General features: G+C 36.2%; 4 protein-coding genes across 18 annotated transcripts; 2 read left to right on the top strand and 2 right to left on the bottom strand.

The window, feature by feature from the left end:
- Positions 1–93: 93 nt before the first annotated feature.
- On the top strand, positions 94–4,692 carry dock (SH2/SH3 adaptor protein dock). 2 transcript variants are annotated; one of them, XM_046612943.2, is made up of 4 exons: positions 94–679; positions 1,396–1,637; positions 2,028–2,965; positions 3,215–4,692. In XM_046612943.2, exons 2-4 carry the CDS (start codon positions 1,619–1,621, stop codon positions 3,434–3,436), a joined length of 1,179 nt encoding a protein of 392 aa, XP_046468899.1. In that variant the 5' UTR covers positions 94–679; positions 1,396–1,618; the 3' UTR covers positions 3,437–4,692. The 2 variants fall into 2 exon arrangements, with proteins under 2 accessions (XP_046468899.1, XP_068989734.1); XM_069133633.1 differs by lacking the exon at positions 1,396–1,637.
- On the bottom strand, positions 3,981–6,834 carry drongo (Arf GTPase activating protein drongo). 3 transcript variants are annotated; one of them, XM_046612939.2, is made up of 6 exons: positions 6,568–6,829; positions 5,311–5,834; positions 5,040–5,228; positions 4,787–4,969; positions 4,524–4,654; positions 3,981–4,433 (listed from the first exon to the last, which is right to left on the bottom strand). In XM_046612939.2, exons 1-6 carry the CDS (start codon positions 6,729–6,731, stop codon positions 4,380–4,382), a joined length of 1,245 nt encoding a protein of 414 aa, XP_046468895.1. In that variant the 5' UTR covers positions 6,732–6,829; the 3' UTR covers positions 3,981–4,379. The 3 variants fall into 3 exon arrangements, with proteins under 3 accessions (XP_046468895.1, XP_046468896.1, XP_046468897.1); XM_046612940.2 differs by having other exon boundaries at positions 4,524–4,651; positions 6,568–6,827; XM_046612941.2 differs by lacking the exon at positions 3,981–4,433 and having other exon boundaries at positions 4,560–4,697; positions 6,568–6,834.
- Positions 6,833–13,490, top strand: LOC124212648 (probable phosphorylase b kinase regulatory subunit beta). Of its 12 annotated transcripts, none has more exons than XM_046612927.2 (21): positions 6,833–6,967; positions 7,194–7,260; positions 7,331–7,449; positions 7,724–7,859; positions 7,948–8,155; positions 8,246–8,602; positions 8,699–8,896; positions 8,969–9,107; positions 9,215–9,495; positions 9,731–9,745; positions 10,345–10,575; positions 10,662–10,849; positions 11,021–11,136; positions 11,227–11,369; positions 11,427–11,559; positions 11,749–11,891; positions 11,968–12,170; positions 12,254–12,391; positions 12,467–12,707; positions 12,777–12,884; positions 12,962–13,490. In XM_046612927.2, exons 2-21 carry the CDS (start codon positions 7,223–7,225, stop codon positions 13,136–13,138), a joined length of 3,312 nt encoding a protein of 1,103 aa, XP_046468883.1. In that variant the 5' UTR covers positions 6,833–6,967; positions 7,194–7,222; the 3' UTR covers positions 13,139–13,490. The 12 variants fall into 12 exon arrangements, with proteins under 12 accessions (XP_046468883.1, XP_046468880.1, XP_046468879.1 ...); XM_046612924.2 differs by lacking the exon at positions 6,833–6,967 and adding an exon at positions 6,982–7,032; XM_046612923.1 differs by lacking the exon at positions 6,833–6,967 and adding an exon at positions 6,987–7,051.
- A 71-nt stretch (positions 13,491–13,561) lies between these two features.
- LOC124212649 (pre-mRNA-splicing factor CWC25 homolog) lies at positions 13,562–16,350 on the bottom strand. Its single transcript, XM_046612938.2, has 6 exons — positions 16,152–16,350; positions 15,654–15,993; positions 14,953–15,113; positions 14,220–14,879; positions 13,849–14,111; positions 13,562–13,748 (listed from the first exon to the last, which is right to left on the bottom strand). The coding sequence occupies exons 1-6, from the start codon at positions 16,167–16,169 to the stop codon at positions 13,634–13,636; spliced, it is 1,557 nt and encodes a 518-aa protein (XP_046468894.1). The 5' UTR covers positions 16,170–16,350; the 3' UTR covers positions 13,562–13,633.
- Position 16,351: the final 1 nt, after the last annotated feature.

Raw genomic sequence — 16,351 nt, 5'->3', positions numbered from 1 at the left:
AAAGCCTTGCGTCTAGCTAGTCACTACGATTGACAGAAATTGGTTTCCGAATTGTGAGCACGATGGCGCTGTTTGAAAATGGTAGTTGTAGAATTTTCGAGGGCCTGTAGTCTCTGCGTTTAGTCTGCCTTTAATCGGCGTCTCCGGTTTTAAGGGTGGGTCTGTCTTTTTGTGGGAGGGGTCGTACCGACGAACACGAGTAGGATTAATTGAAAATATAAGGACACTTTCGACGGAGAGCCTCTAGTCAGTAACGAGAGTCGATAGTGGACCCGGTCCAGGGTATTCGAACTTCGAACGAAGTGCGATTTCGTTAGACGACGATACGTTGAGGACGTACACATACGACATTGGTGATTACTACCGCGCGGTGGATGAATTTTCTTCAAGCCCTGTAGGGTCCATCCCTCATTCCTTTCCCCGTAGTCTGCCCGTCCGTTCGTTTTTCCCTTTCCCCCCTGGCCCTCTCTCCTTTGCTTCATTACACTACGTACTCCTCTGTTCATGGCTACAGAGTTCGGGGTGGGGGTAACAAGCTGTATTATCCTGCAGGATATTATACTCAGAGTTGAAAGTTAAGGAGAGACAGGAATTGGACAGAACTGAGCAGCTCCTTATATATCGAATCACCAAAAGATTACTGAAGTTTTATGCAGGAATATGTCAAGTTTAAAAATTGGTAAGAACTAACAATCGAATACCTCTAAAACTCTAGCATTGAAAGACTAGAATTGTAACTGCTTCAAGTTTTTTGAACGTATTCTTTATTTCATCCTCTGCAATGTAGCTGTGGAATTAATCACTCAAAGATAATTTTTGAGGCTATCTATGTTTGTAAATCCCTATCTTATTGTAATTTCTGAAAGTAATATTATATGAATTGTCTCTGCTTCCATTTTAACTTTCAAGTGTTCAACGATTAGTCATTAAGCTCAACTCGTTGGTATCTTTAACATTGGTCAGCTGACATTTTGCATGATTAATTTTCAACATGTTATAAGTGCATCAATAATGTGGATACTCGTTATCTGTATTACAATATGATTTTTAAGTAAAGGCTCTTCTTGTAGCGCATTATAAAGTATTGGTCAATGCTAGCGGAAATGTATTATTATGTAGCTAAACTTATTGTAGAGATATATTGAGCTATTAAGATAGCTGTAGAGCAAATCTTTCATGTACAACCCATTCTTGTCATACATTTCATTCGCAACTCTGGTACTGTAGTGGTCTGTAAAATGTTACCCCTTATTCACGACTACAACATATTAAATTCAAAGACAAACATATGCCGCCTGGTACTTGGACGTGCCTCTTTATTTAAGTTTTCAGCAACTATTATTTATTTCAATTACTTGGTATAATTAATGGCTGATTATTTTGTTTTCCTTAAAGTGTTGGCAATACACTTGCTTAATCTACCTTTGCGAACGATGGACCCTGAACCAAGAAATCAGAGGGTGTGCCAACAATAAAAAACAAAAAAAAGCTAAAGAATGAATGCCTGCTCCACTGACCCTGCCGACACAACACAAGCAGGCTTAAGATTCATTCACGTAGTACGTGAGTAGCCGATAACACGTGCCACTCTTCGACGTACATATCTCTATATTCGCACATGGCAGCCATGAAGCATGGTACGTCTTACAATTGTTTGCTTGTTGCTTTTCGATGTAGTCCGTATATTCTTTTGATTATTTACTACATTTTTGAGATTGAATACGTTTTCTCTTTGTTGTTTGTTTACTTTTGAATATTGTTATTTCGGAACACAGAATGAAAGATAAAAAAATCATAAAAAGTGAGCTTCTTTAGTGCTTAGATATATTGTTTGTATATGTTGTTTACAATTGTAATTAATAAAGCAATCTATTACCAATTATTATTCAATTCGAATTAAACATTCCATTTTATCACGAGAAGTTTGGTCCTTTTATATTCAATTATGCTTTTAACCAAGGAGTAGCTTTTAGCAGAAGCAGTATGCCATCAATTGAGTGAAGTGTAATTGGATTTCATTCCTACAGGCAAGACCAGTCAGGACGACGTGTGCTACGTCGTCGCCAAGTACGATTATGGGGGACAAGGAGCCCAAGAATTGGATCTTCGTAAAAATGAACGATACTTATTGCTCGACGACTCCAAACATTGGTGGAGAGTCCAGAGTGCCAGAGGTCAAGCTGGGTATGTTCCAAGTAATTACGTCAAGAAGGAAAAGCCATCTCTGTTTGACAGTATCAAAAAAAAAGTCAAGAAAGGTTCAGGATCAAAAACGTTACCATCGAGTAACTCACCCTCAAGAGCGGTCGAGTCGCCAACCATGGCTCGAAGATTACCCGCAGATCCGAGTGAAGCAATTGGAACAGCAGTTGTAAAATATAATTATCAAGCGCAGCAGGCAGATGAATTGTCATTGGTGAAAGGAACGCGGATTCTCATACTTGAGAAGAGTAATGACGGCTGGTGGAGAGGACAGAGTGGCACTCAGGCCGGTTGGTTTCCTTCAAATTATACTCAAGAAGAAGGAGATGCAGATGATACGTTGCACACTTATGCAATGGCAGAAAATGTGTTGGATATTGTTGTGGCTCTCTATTCATTTTCTTCCAACAATGATCAGGAGTTATCCTTTGAGAAAGGAGATCGTTTAGAAATCCTTGATCGTCCACCAGCTGATCCTGAATGGTACAAGGCTAGAAATGGCCAGGGACAAATTGGCTTGGTTCCACGCAACTACTTACAAGAATTAAGTGAGTACTTGACACAACCTTACCGTGAGCGAGGAATGACAACCAGTGAAATTGGAGCTGGAGACTCATTGGAACGAAGGCCTGATTCAGGGGATAGACCCCATCTTGTTGGGAAGCCATGGTACTATGGAAGAATAACTCGATCTCAGTGCGACACTCTTCTAAATCAGCATGGTCAAGATGGGGATTTCCTCATTAGAGACAGTGAAACAAACGTGAGTTACTTTTGTATTCACAGTATGGGCATTACAGAAAAGCAAAGACAATAGCTAAAATATCAAATTGTATCAAATTCCTTTCACTTGTCTTATTTATATGAAATCCACCAATACCAAATTCACTCAAATAGTGGCTCATATTAATTTATGGATGTGCAATTTTCGATTTGTAATGAATATATAATATATTGAGGTAATCAGTGAACTTTTTCCAATACTGTTTGATATTTAAATTGGTGTGTGTAGATGGGAGATTACTCTGTATCACTCAAGGCACCAGGACGAAATAAACACTTCAGGGTACACGTGGAGGGTGCTTTGTATTGCATCGGGCAGCGGAAATTTCATACTCTCGATCAACTGGTGGATCATTACCAACGAGCTCCGATCTATACAAACAGACAAGGCGAGAAATTATTTTTAGTTCGTCCATTACCGAAAGGGAATCCTAGTAGCAATGGCTGCTAGACTAAAATAATGCAGCATTTTTTTTCTGTACGTAGGATTATCTTAATACCTAATACCTGCCTAGCGTAACAATTGATATGATTACGTTAAGCAGTATTTATACACGAGACTAACATAATTGGTGAGCTCATATATTAGTGTTTCTCTTATTTGTCTTTTATTACTAAATAATTTATTACCATAAGTAATATAATTAATGATAAATAATGAACGTTGGAGCTTCCAACTTTACAACATATTAGTAAAAGTAATGGCAGCTAAGCGAGCTGGTGGGAGATCATTCATTTAGTTGACGCCATGCTTCTTTATCTATTTAATTAATATTGTACTAAGGTGTTGCGTCGACTATGATGCTACTAGTAGAGAATGCCAACGTACCCATGCATACTCTAGCGCACGCAAGTATAACGATCAATGAATGATAATTATTAAACCATACGACGAGTAACCAGATCTATCAATATGGAATATACCGATTAAGTTAAAACAAAGACTAAGTGTTCATTTGTGATTTTGTATTTATTAGAACATTTTTAAGTAAATAAACCATATTTAAGTGTGCACACATCTTTCACCCATTATTGTCGTCATCTTCCGAAGTATTCCAAGTATCATTATCACCATTTCAAACACACTCTTTAAATTTATCATTGGGTTGTGTTAATGATGGACGGGTGAAAAGGTACTACGTCATGAAACCATAATATATCTGTATAATTAGTAACAAATATTATCTTTATTTAACGTGTATATTATATTCATAAATAAAAGTATCATTTACTTTTTTGTTATATGAATCAATGAGATTGGTGCTCTTAAAACGTAAAGTTGTTGGCACTAATTGCCAACAAAGTCATGTATATAAACAATTTTTTCGATACTATAAGTATTTTAGTTTTGCATTATTTGTTCGTAAGGTAATTATAAATTTAGGCTTGCATAATCATAAGAAAGGATTGTTCGTATTTCTTGTTGTCGTGCCAACTCCGGATCCCACCTGAAAATAAAATTTATCAAGTTTAAGAATTTGATGTTAGTTCATCGTTTGTAAATGGAATTGGCGGTCATTTTTCATGACCCAACTTACCATGAATGGATTTGCGTGATAGGAAGTCACTTTTGGTTGCCATGCTTTGCTCGAAAACGGCGTCATCAACTGACTAGACGAAACTACGTCACCATTACCAGGTAATCCAACTCCAAACCATTGCTGCTCTGCTACGAAGAAATAAATTAAAAATCTACTTGCTATAAAACGATACTGTTGAAAAATCATATATCAATGCACAACTGAGTCAGGTATTAGGTATCGTCAAACACAAATGTGATTTCTATACTGTTATACATTACCATTATTTGAAGAGAATTGGATTGTCCTGAAGGGATTGACTGAATTGCACGCATTGTCCATGGGTTGCGAATTGTTATTATTATTTATGCTATTTACCGTTGGCTGCCAAGCATTTTCGCTAGTGAACGGATTTGAAATTACATTTGTTGTTTGGTTATTGCCTCCCCAAATTTGATTCGTATCTACAAAAGAGATGTATGAGAATTAAATGTAGTTGGATTGGTAAACTAGATATCCTTCACGCTGACTTACTGGTTATATTGTTGGAGTCCCATACAGATGTCGGCGGAATCACCGGCTCCTCTTTCAATTGCGTTTGCTTCATTAGAGAGTCCAAATCTTTGAGAGCGGCATAACGATCTTCCGATGGTGGTTTGGTTATACCATTGAAATTTGCAAACGATCCTGTCACTTCGTTAGAAGAGAATGAGGAGTCCGTACCTAATTAAAAGAAGGACTACAATTAATACTGCTGAAAATATAAATTAAAAAAAAAAGTAGGAATGTAACAATTTGTTCTCACTTTTAGGAGAATTGAAGACAGGATTATTATCAAAATTGGCAAAGCTCGGCTGAGGTGTGAATTGTTGATTGAACTGTAAAGTGGGTGTAGCAGCTGAAAACGGATCTGGAACTTGACTGAAGTCTGCACCAAAGTCTACATTAAATGCCTTCGTCTTCACAGGTTCTGATTTTTTTGTTTTCTGAGCTTGTGAGGAGATTGGAGTTGTTGTCCCTGGTTGAGGAACTCGTGGTATTGCCGTTTCATTAGATTTTGCACTGGTCGTTGGCGATTTGTGAATTCGAGACCTCTTCAGAATAGATGGATCTAAATAATACCGTTTCAGTTCATACTTTGAAATCATTAGATCTTTCATCTTCTCTTCATCTTTTATGTCTAGGATTTTCGGAGTTGGTGGGTCTGCCAAACCAAGCCAAATTCTTCGACAATAATCATTCCCTCGTTCTTTAATATATTCAATTTCCTCAGGTATAAATGTCGCCATGGAAATTGACTTTACTCGGTGGGGTGGAGTTAGTCCTCTCCTGAAAAACATTATATCATTTTACTTGTGTACAAAATGAGAAAAAATTAATACGTAATTAAGAATTTTATTTAGCTTTACGACTGGAGTATCCATTCTGTTTCCTGGCTTTTTTCACTGAAGTAGAGTTATTGAAATAATAGAATGAGCAATGTTTTACGATTGGATACTTTTACACCATACAAGTATAATTCTTTGAAGAAGTGATTGCTGATTTTGATTAAAACATGCCAAGCACTTAATGGTATAAATGAATTGTTTTTAACATAATCAATGAATAGTTCAGTGCGCAATAATCTCTTGGAAATTTTTAATTGTGTAGATAAAGTTCTTAGAAGGGAAAAAATCTTGGTATTCAGTGATAAGTAAATAAGGAAAATTTCAGTCCTGTGACAAGGGAAGCATGTGAATCCACAGCAGAGATAACGTGGGTGAGAGAGAGAGAGATAACTGATAGTTTGTAGTTTCCGTTCTCTTCTAACCTCTTCTGAAATGATATCAGAGATCAGCTGATAAACTAACAACTCGTGGGAAATTATTTTGACATTATTTGACAGAGCTCATCTGGTTCCCCGCACGACGGTTAGTCCGAATAAAAATTAGATGAGAATGAAGGGGAATTGATAACATACAGGCTATAATCGGGGGCGAGAGAGGTAAGTGGATTTAAAATTGCACTCGAGTAATGTTTGTTGGGACAGCAAACTGTGGAGTTTTAAATCAAGTCTACTTACAACATGCCAGAACATGACGTACAGACGAAGGAACCGATTGTCATATTTACGTAGGTGGGGCCTCTTTGTCGACAATCGAAACATTCTTTGTTCCCTGGCTGTGAAACGAGCTCCCGTAATATTTTCAAGTTCTTTTCGTCCTGCTTTCTCTTCGCTGACGCCATGATTAATAACGTTGGTGAAATGTGAATTTCACGAGTGAATTTAGACCAGCACTCCTCTCGCGGACTCCTTTGGGAACTGACTCACTCACAAGAAGTCCAGTAGGCTTTGATTAAGGCTTCGATGCTCCACCTACATAGAGAAACAAACTTGCCTTATACATCTCTTCGTGAGAATCCTACTCCACTACAAAGATAGATCATTTCAGTTTCAACACGTTGAAACGTCTGTGTTTTAGGTACTTTATGTTCAGCTTATTCAAATGTCACCTTGAATTTTTTTAGTTGTGAAGAAGTGTTTAAGGTTAGGTTTACTAATAAATGTAAATACCACCCAGCCCAGCAGAACAGATTCTCTGTAAACTTCTAATATGCCAAGTTTTATCTGCTCATCAAAGTATTACTGTGTAGTTAAAAATCAAACAATTATAGACAACTTATATCCTTTTTCTTTTTTTTTTACAGGTTATGTTTTGATCATCGATATTTAAACCATGGCACAAATACTCACATCACCGTTAAGTACTCATAAGTGGGTACTTGAGATTGCATTTTCAAATAAAAATTTTATTAATAATTACTGTACCATTTTTTATTTGCAGAGCTCCATTTATAAAGGACAACCGTCAGTGCAGCTTAAGTGATTTAGATGTCGACATGTTTTTGAAAATATCTAACTACGAGGATACTGTCCGCCAACTAGATATATATTATGGCATAGGTGAGACATAACGGAATGGCTACTTGCACTATTTCACTTAGTCAAGGGCATAACGATACCTTCTCATTTTGTACAATGGTTACATTCAATTTAATTGACAGTGTGAGTTGTCATAGTCCATAAATCCTGACTTTTTCGTAATACTTCAGAAGACGTTAGAGGCATTGTGCTACTATTGTTCTTAATTTCCATCTGAATATGTACCTTTTTTAAAGCAGTGTAAATCATAATGTGCTAAAAAAAATTTCACATAATTCTAACCACTTGTTGACAGTAAAAAGACAGTTATTGAGACATCAAAGCTGCATCACAGGCCTTTTTCCTCAAATTTCAAGTGACAAAGTTGTTGGCAGCGTTAGGGAAAGTATTTACTGTGCAGCAGCAATCTGGAGCTTGTATCAAGCCTACAGGTTCGTGTTGTCACTTAGTTAGTTATTAGTTTCCAATGTCAACAATCTCTGGAAGCACATGTTATTGGGGATGTTCTTTTATATATAGACGAATAGATGATGACAGAGGAAAATCTTACGAGCTTGGGCAGTCAGCCATAAAGTGTATGCGAGGTATACTTGAATGCTGGATAAAGCAGTCATCAAGAATCGAATTGTTCAAGCGCAATCAGTGCAACTTATTTGCTCTGCATTGTAAATTTCATTTAGTTACAGGCGATGAAATATTTCCAGATACAGATTATCACCATTTACAGGTATACTGTGTACTGGCTGAAATTAATTTGCTCGAGCTTCTACAACTACACCTTATAGTTTGATATTTATATTTTCTTGTACCATTACAGATCGATGTTGTTTCTCTTTACCTGATTTTTCTGGTTCAAATGATATCATCGGGCTTGCAAATAATATATACGCAGGACGAAGTAGCTTTTGTACAGAACTTGGTATACTATGTTGAGCGAGCCTATCGCACACCAGATTTTGGTATTTGGGAACGGGGTAGCCGTTACAATGACGGAACACCTGAGATACATGCCAGTTCCATTGGTATGGCTAAAAGCGCACTGGAAGCCATAAATGGATGCAATTTGTTTGGAGAAAAAGGAGCATCCTGGTCCGTTATATATGTCGACATCGATGCTCATAATAGGAACCGCAGCATTTTTGAAACAATGCTCCCAAGAGAATCTAGTTCAAAGGTTAAGTGTTAATAAGTGTTAAATTAGTGTGTAAAAACATTTGGACAAAAAAATTACTTTTTCAAAGGATTTTTTAGAACCGAATCTTGATTTTAGAGTGTGGATGCTGCCTTGCTTCCTACTATTTCGTTTCCAGCATTTGCAACTCATGAAGAAAATTTATACAATGAAACTAAGGCAAATATAATACGCAGACTGCAAGGCAATTATGGTTTCAAACGATTTGGTAGGGATGGGTATAAGACTGTGCTTGAAGAAACACATCGTCGGTACTATAAGCAAGGACAAATTAAGGTTTGGATCCGATATAATTTGTAGTTACATACATTTTATGATAAATGTATGCAAGTTGAAACTTTTCCACAGGAATTTGACAACATCGAGTGTGAGTGGCCATTATTTTATATTTTCATGATCATTGATGGCGTATTCAAAACTCTTCCAGAGCAAGTTGAAGAGTATCAAAACCTGTTGAAATTGAGGCTTCATAAAGACGTTAATGGAGGTAAGCCCTTCCCATCTCCTTTCCAGTGATTTTGCTAATGAGAATTTTTTCACGCTTCTCTCTTGATTTCAAACATTTTTATGACTCGTACGATCTAACATTCACAGATCCTGTGATACCCATGTATTACTTTGTCCCTGAAGAAAATATTGAAGTAGAAAAAGCACAGCCAGGCAGTGCACTGCGAATGTCCAGCATCGAAGGTAGTGGGCAGAAATCAACTGGCGAAGCAGAGAATGTAACCCTTTACTTGTGGAACCAAGCTATGTTCGTAATTGCACAGTTGTTAACAGCTGGTTTGTTGCACATTAATGAGTTGGATCCAATTCGACGTTATCTTCCGTCTTACAATAGGCCACGTAGAGCGGGTAGATACTCTGCGTTTCAGGTAGGCTTTACGAATATTTATCAATGATTTCATTTTTACAGTACAAAAATCTTTATCGTGAAATTTTTTGGATTTGATCGATGAATTGCAATACTTATACTTAAATTTGAACATACTAAAACTTGAAATAAATAGAAAATATGGCATCATACAATGAATATTTGTTGTTGTGAGCACTATTTTGAGATAATTAATACATCTAAAGCTAATCTTATTCTTCTTACGTTTCATTCAGGCAAAGCCCAGCATTGTAAGTAATTCACTGTATATGCCTGCAGTAGTGTAGCTTTGTATGTCACTGTCGATTTGATCGAAGTTTACCAAGAATTTATTTATCCTTTAATTCAATTGTAAACTCAGACGTTTTGTGACAGGCTTAATAACAGTAGACTTTCATTTATTTATATTTTTTTATTCTTTTCATATTCTACTTGACGATCGATAGAAAAAATCTATTTTTTTGTTCATTAATCATTTATTTTAAGCTCACTTTTGATTATTGCCACTATCTACTCGTTCTCGGCATGTTTCTTCTACACTAATCTACACTGCAAAATTTCCGTTGCTGCCATCCAATACAGCTGTAAAAACAAGAATTATAATTATTCAGAAAGTCAGCTGAATCTGCGAACTTTTACAGTGAAAAATTTCTGATCTCTTATTGCAATTAGCGTTTGAATCTGTACTGATTTTTGTATTAAGAGCTTCTGAAATGTGTTAATATGTACGGAAGCAAATGCACTGCGACATTACATTTCTCGTAGTTGATTAATGCACGATTTACCTTTTCCGCCATTGAACCTACAAGTTACTGCAATTTCTTTCTATAATCTATAGTAACTCTTCTAGGGGACGCACACAGATCTGGTTGTACAGATAGTTTTAATCGCAGAGTCCATGAGGCTGCAGGCTATGATGGCTACATATGGTATTCAAACACAGACACCTCATGAAGTAGAACCTGTACAAATCTGGTCATCCACTCAATTGGTTAAAGTCTATGAACAACTTGGAGTCAATAAGAAATTAGATCTGCGTGGTCGACCTGCGAGGCCGGTTGGTTCCCTAGGCACTAGTAAGGTATATTAAATTACCGGTCATTTTTGTAATCGGATTGAAAACCAACTTGTGATTTTTTTTTCATTACTTGCCAATTTTCTGGCCAGGTGTACAGAGTTTGCGGTATGACGGTCTTATGCTATCCCTTGATATTCGAAGTTTCTGAATTTTATTTATATCGGGATATGGCACTACTGATTGATGACATCAAAACGGAGCTGCAATTTGTTGGCAGATATTGGAGACTCTCTGGCCGGCCTACCGTCTGTCTTCTTATAAGAGAAGAACACATGCGGTACTGGCATAATAAATTTTATGCAATTTGAAAGTCGATAATATGTGTTGGAATTAACACTGACCTAATTATACAGCTAATCGATTTTTTATTGAGAAGTACAGAACAAAAATATACATAGTTTTCAAGAGGATCTGCATAAAATATTATTCTTGTTAATTATGATTCTAGTGACCCACAATTTAAACAAATGTTGGATTTATTTGCAATGTTGAAAAAAGGATACTGCGATGGAACTAAAGTAAGAATTGGACGCCTGCAAAATCTGATCTCGTCTTCATGCATTGGTAACTAATTTCCTTGATACGATATAAGAATACTACATAGTAGACTACATAGACTGCATTAATACATTCCAATATTTTATCTATTTGTAGAGCATTTAGACTTCATGGATACCATGGACACTGATCTATCGCTTACGCAATTCCGACAACTAGAACATGACTACATTGGATATCAGAGTTTGACAGATGTACCCCGGGCACTGTCGTATTCTGAAGAATTAAAAGAATATTCCGTGAGTAAAAGTACTTCATTTATTGAGAACATTTATTCCAACACAATCATGTTTTAGAAATACATGAAAGAGCCATTATGCAACATATTAGACGAAATTCGAAATACAGATGGACTGTATGCTAAATGTCAGCTTTATGGCATCTTGTTGAAACGTGAAGGCATTGACTACAAATGTAATGGACTGACAGGTACGATTTTCTTCATATTTCAATAGATTTACTTGAATCTTATCATCTGTGCGTTTTGTGTATTCATCAATGCTGTTGCATGTCTAGAAAGACAACTAATTTTCAATGTATTATCACAATTGAAAACTAACAATATGATGGAACTGAATAATTTTCAGTTCAACAACAAATACATTACCATCGTTTTAGTGGGTGATCACCTCAGGGGTTTGTATCAGCAGGCTGGTGGCCTCAGATATTGGATGGCAATCCGTTACTGTAGTAGTATGCTGCATCACACTGTCGACAGTATTAGTCCGTTTATCACAGGCGTCCTTGTCAATGGAAAACAGGTAAAATCAGATCAATCGGATAAATTCATAAACGATGGTAATTTACTAATTTAATCGGTCTATTTATAAATTTCAGATAACAGTTGGTGTGGTAGGTCAAGAAGAAACTGTGTTCGATAAACCAATGACTCCTGCTGAGATCCAGTCCGTTATGTATTCTACGATTCAACCTCATGACATAATTCAAGCTGTCCTTCAACAGGAGGTTCTACTTTATTGCGGTAGACTTATCGGCACCAATCCAGAAATGTTTAAAGGCATTCTTAAAATACGTGTTGGGTAAAGTACAACATTTGAATATGACACTTGAAGTAGTTGACCGAAAATATAGCTAACAGATATCAAATTTAAAATATATATAGTTGGGTGCTAGAAGCTGTCAAACTCTATGTGCAAATGTTTGGAAAGAACCCAAAACCCATTGAGAACTATAGCCCCTACGAAGTTAGACGATTCTTGATGAAAGTGCTGACCATCAAGGATTGGGCAGTTACACAGAAGTAAGTTCAGATTTGTTTAGAAACAGTTAATTATTTTGTGCCATACATTATTGCGTATTGCACATTTTATTTCAGTTTGAGCATATTAGGTAGAAGGAAGATTGAAGGATGCCTGTGCAGAGTGCCTGCAAACTTTTACAACCAGGTATGGGAAGTTCTAGTTCGTTGTCCTTTTGGGATTACTGTCAATGGGCGAGATTTGGCCCAAAAGCCAACATTATTTAATATGACGCGATCGGAGCTTACATTTGCACTCCTAGTTGAATCTATTCTCAATCATATTCCATTACCGGAATATCGCCAGCTGGTCGTTGAGGTAGGTATTTTTATTCACAATCAAAGATTAATTAAAGTGAGCATTCTATATTGTTCATATTTCTTACAGCTTTTGACTATTGTGTCAACGATACTATTGCGAAACCCTGAGCTCAAATTTCAGAAACAATTAGATCTGAACAAGCTTGTTGAAGATGCATTCATCATGTACTGTAAGGTGTGTAAGGTCAATTATGCGTTAAAAAATCCAATTTTGGAAATTTTTTCATATTCTCCTCAAATGTCTGATTTCAGGACCAGAATATAGATAAGAGCAAAGACATGACTCCGTTATTTTCTGCACATTTCACAATTACAACAGGATACCTTGCTCGGGCTGTAGTCAATGATGTCCTCATTGGTGGATGCTTTTCCACTGCTCTAGATGTACAGGACAGTGTTGAAGCTGATGAAATGTGTAAGATTACATAACTTTAAAAAGTTAAGCTTGTGTCCTTGTAGTTACTGTACTGCATGTACCAAATAACGTGTATATAATATTGAGTTATATCACAAGTGTTGGAATTGTTGACAGATTAGCACTGAAGTCGAATAAGATAAGACATATTTCTCCTCATTCAAGTTTCAGCCTTTATAGCTTCTATACAAATATGCTATTGATGAAAACTTAACTTTGAAAATTTAGTTGAAAAAAAATAACTTTATGAATTTGGACTTTCTGATAAATTTAGCAAATGCAACCATATATTGTGCTATACAATTGTATTAAAATTTCAATACATGTAGAATGAAACGATGATTTAAATGCACAAATTAAAAATAACTACTCTCTTAATATTAAGAAACATCTCAGCATAAAAATATAGGTTATTGCTTAACTAAGTAGACATGTAATTGAATCATAATCATTTATTTACATAATTTATAATAACCTTTACGTATTCATTGAAGATATTTTACAATGGATTATCTTTTCGCAAAGTTTGTGTCCATTGCTCGTCTTGACCTCTGGATATTATTCATATTGGCTTTGATCCTTGATTCGACGGTTCCTACCTCAGCCGCAACAGCTAATTGTTTTCTGAAATCACGAAAATTCAAGATGCACATCAGATGAATTACATCAGCAGAGAGTACCAGTATATTCGATAGGTAAAGCATTCTGGGTTCATTTAATTCACCTGATGAATTCTTTGTTGTAAGTTTTATCACTAATTTCCCGTTTTTCCTCATCACGATACCTCTTCACATTTTGTTCTCGTTCCTTATCTCTCCATGACGCATTGACCATCATTTCTTGTCTTCGTCTCTCCTTTTCATCTTCTGTCAGCTTTTCTCGCTTAGGTGGTACCCAGCGTTTCTCTGCCATTTTTTTTTCATGCGGTTTCACCGTATCTAAATGATTAGACGTTCCAGATGGTACAATTTTAGTTCCGTCAGACCTCTGAAATTTAAAATATTAGTTTCTTAACATATGATTCAAGGGGAAACTTCAAATTTTCACTTGAGTAACGGATCAGATATACCTGAAGCACAAAAATCTTCTACTTACTATCAGACCATAATTTCCTCTTGATTTCATGTGGTGTTCTTCTTCATCATTACTGCTATATTCAGGACTGTGTAATCTTTTTGTTTCTGACCTTAAAGACTTGCTGGATTTCCTACCAAAGTCATTTGAATTTCGACGTCGTTTGGTTTGGTGTCTATTTTTTTGGAATCCTTCAGTGTCGTTAACACTACCGGTTCTTTTGTGCTTGTCCTTAGACCCTGAGGCATCTTCCTCGTGACTGTAACTATTATTTTTATATCTTCTTCGATCCACTCGCTCATGTCCTCTTTCAGTATCATAGCTAGTGACTCTCGACTTATGGCTGCGTTTTTTAAATTCATTTTCATCAATGCTAGGCTGTTTCTTCCACGATTTATCTTTTGAGTTTGTTTTTCTTTCCATTTCTTCATCCTCACTGGTTTCTTGAGAATCGCTCGACTTTTTACTCTCCTTTTTCTTCTTTTGTTTTTGCAGCTTTTTCACGGAAATTAGTAGGTCTTTTTCATTTATTTTATTTTTAAGCTTATTATACTTTGCAGCTAATAAATTGTCCAAGTCTTTATCACTGTCGCTACCTTCAGAATCATGCTTACTCTGCTTCTTGCTTTTCCTTTTTTTATGCTTTTTTTCAGCCCTACTTTTTGTTGCTTGCTCTTCCAACTGTATACAAAATACAAATGATATGTTGCCCAAAATTGCTGTACTACTATATTGATTTAATTGAACAACTCACTAGCTGTTTAAGCTGCTTCAGTTTAACAGGATTTTTCAACAACTGACTCCGACTTTCCATCTCTTTTTTTTTTATAGCATACAATGGATCTTCTTGTAATTTTCTGGCTAAATCCACTTGTTCATTGCCCGAAAAGAATCTTAGTGATGGTGGTATGCATTCTGCAGAGGAAAAACAAGTGAAAGATAACCACAATAGCAAATTTTCTATATAGACAAAGCACTTAGCGAAAATGCTATAGTTGAACCTCGATTCTGCAGACTTTCCGCCCCTATCACACGAGAAAGAATCTGCGGTAGCACCAGAATTGGTTCTCTAAATTGTCCGTAGAATTGAGGTCCGACTGTATTTAGATGATTAAGCAACCCTATTTGAATTATCCAAAGAGATATACAATTGGAGTAGAATTATGCTACGCAAAAATTTACTGGGCACGGTATTAGTAGTTGATCCAATCCTTCATGGTTTTAGATATTCCAAACCAGATAACATTGTTAACAGATGTTACTGTTGTGGTATTTGGAAAACTACAATAACTTATGGACTGAACTCTTTCTGATATAATCCACACTAGTCCTGGGGGACTTTATTTCAAACTGAAATTCTTTTCGCGACTCGAATAGAGTTACAGTGTTATGTGTGGGTTCACTGAGAACTACAAACGGCTCATTTCTTTAATTATTTGAACCTTGGCAATTTACCATATTCTACATGATTTTTGGGTGCACGATTTTGCTCCGCTTCTTTCTCAGCCTGAGCCATCTGTTCAAATGGTTTATCGATAGCGCGTCCTAACAGATAATCTTCCCGATTTAACATTTGATTAGGCCCCTGATACATCCAGTCTAATTTTTTATCCTCTTTTTTCTCAATTACGCCTTGGTCCATGGCATATTTTGTCATATCTTCTCGATCTTTCTCCATCTCAATCTCACGCTTTAACTCCGCTATTCTTTTCTTTTCCTGGCTGTTCTGCTGCTCCGCTTTCCACACCTTTTCCATATTTTTCATTGTAGAAGGATGCCATGACTTCTTCAAATTCTACATAATTACATAGTCAAACACGTTATTATAAGAAATTTTATGTTTATGTTATGAAACCTGGGTTATGGAAAAAAACAATGCAAGAAATTCGGAGTAATCAAGGTAGGAAAAAAATTATTATATTGTAGGTTATTACATTTTATTCAACTACTTACAAGGTCTCCGCCTCCCATCTTTGAAAATCGGTGGTAAATTCGGAGCTTTCTTACTGTTCTTCGAATGCCTCACAATTTCCACGCAGCAGATTATGAACTTATGTCAATAATACTGACACAACTGAACATTTACTCACAAATAATCGTTGAGAAGATATTAAAACCACAAAGTAGTAATATGGAAAACCACAGGAAAATTA

The sequence above is a fragment of the Neodiprion pinetum genome, chromosome 2 (genome assembly GCF_021155775.2).
Source record: "Neodiprion pinetum isolate iyNeoPine1 chromosome 2, iyNeoPine1.2, whole genome shotgun sequence".
In the NCBI taxonomy this organism is placed as follows: Eukaryota; Metazoa; Arthropoda; class Insecta; order Hymenoptera; family Diprionidae; genus Neodiprion; species Neodiprion pinetum.
This window is presented reverse-complemented; position numbering and strand designations above follow the sequence as displayed.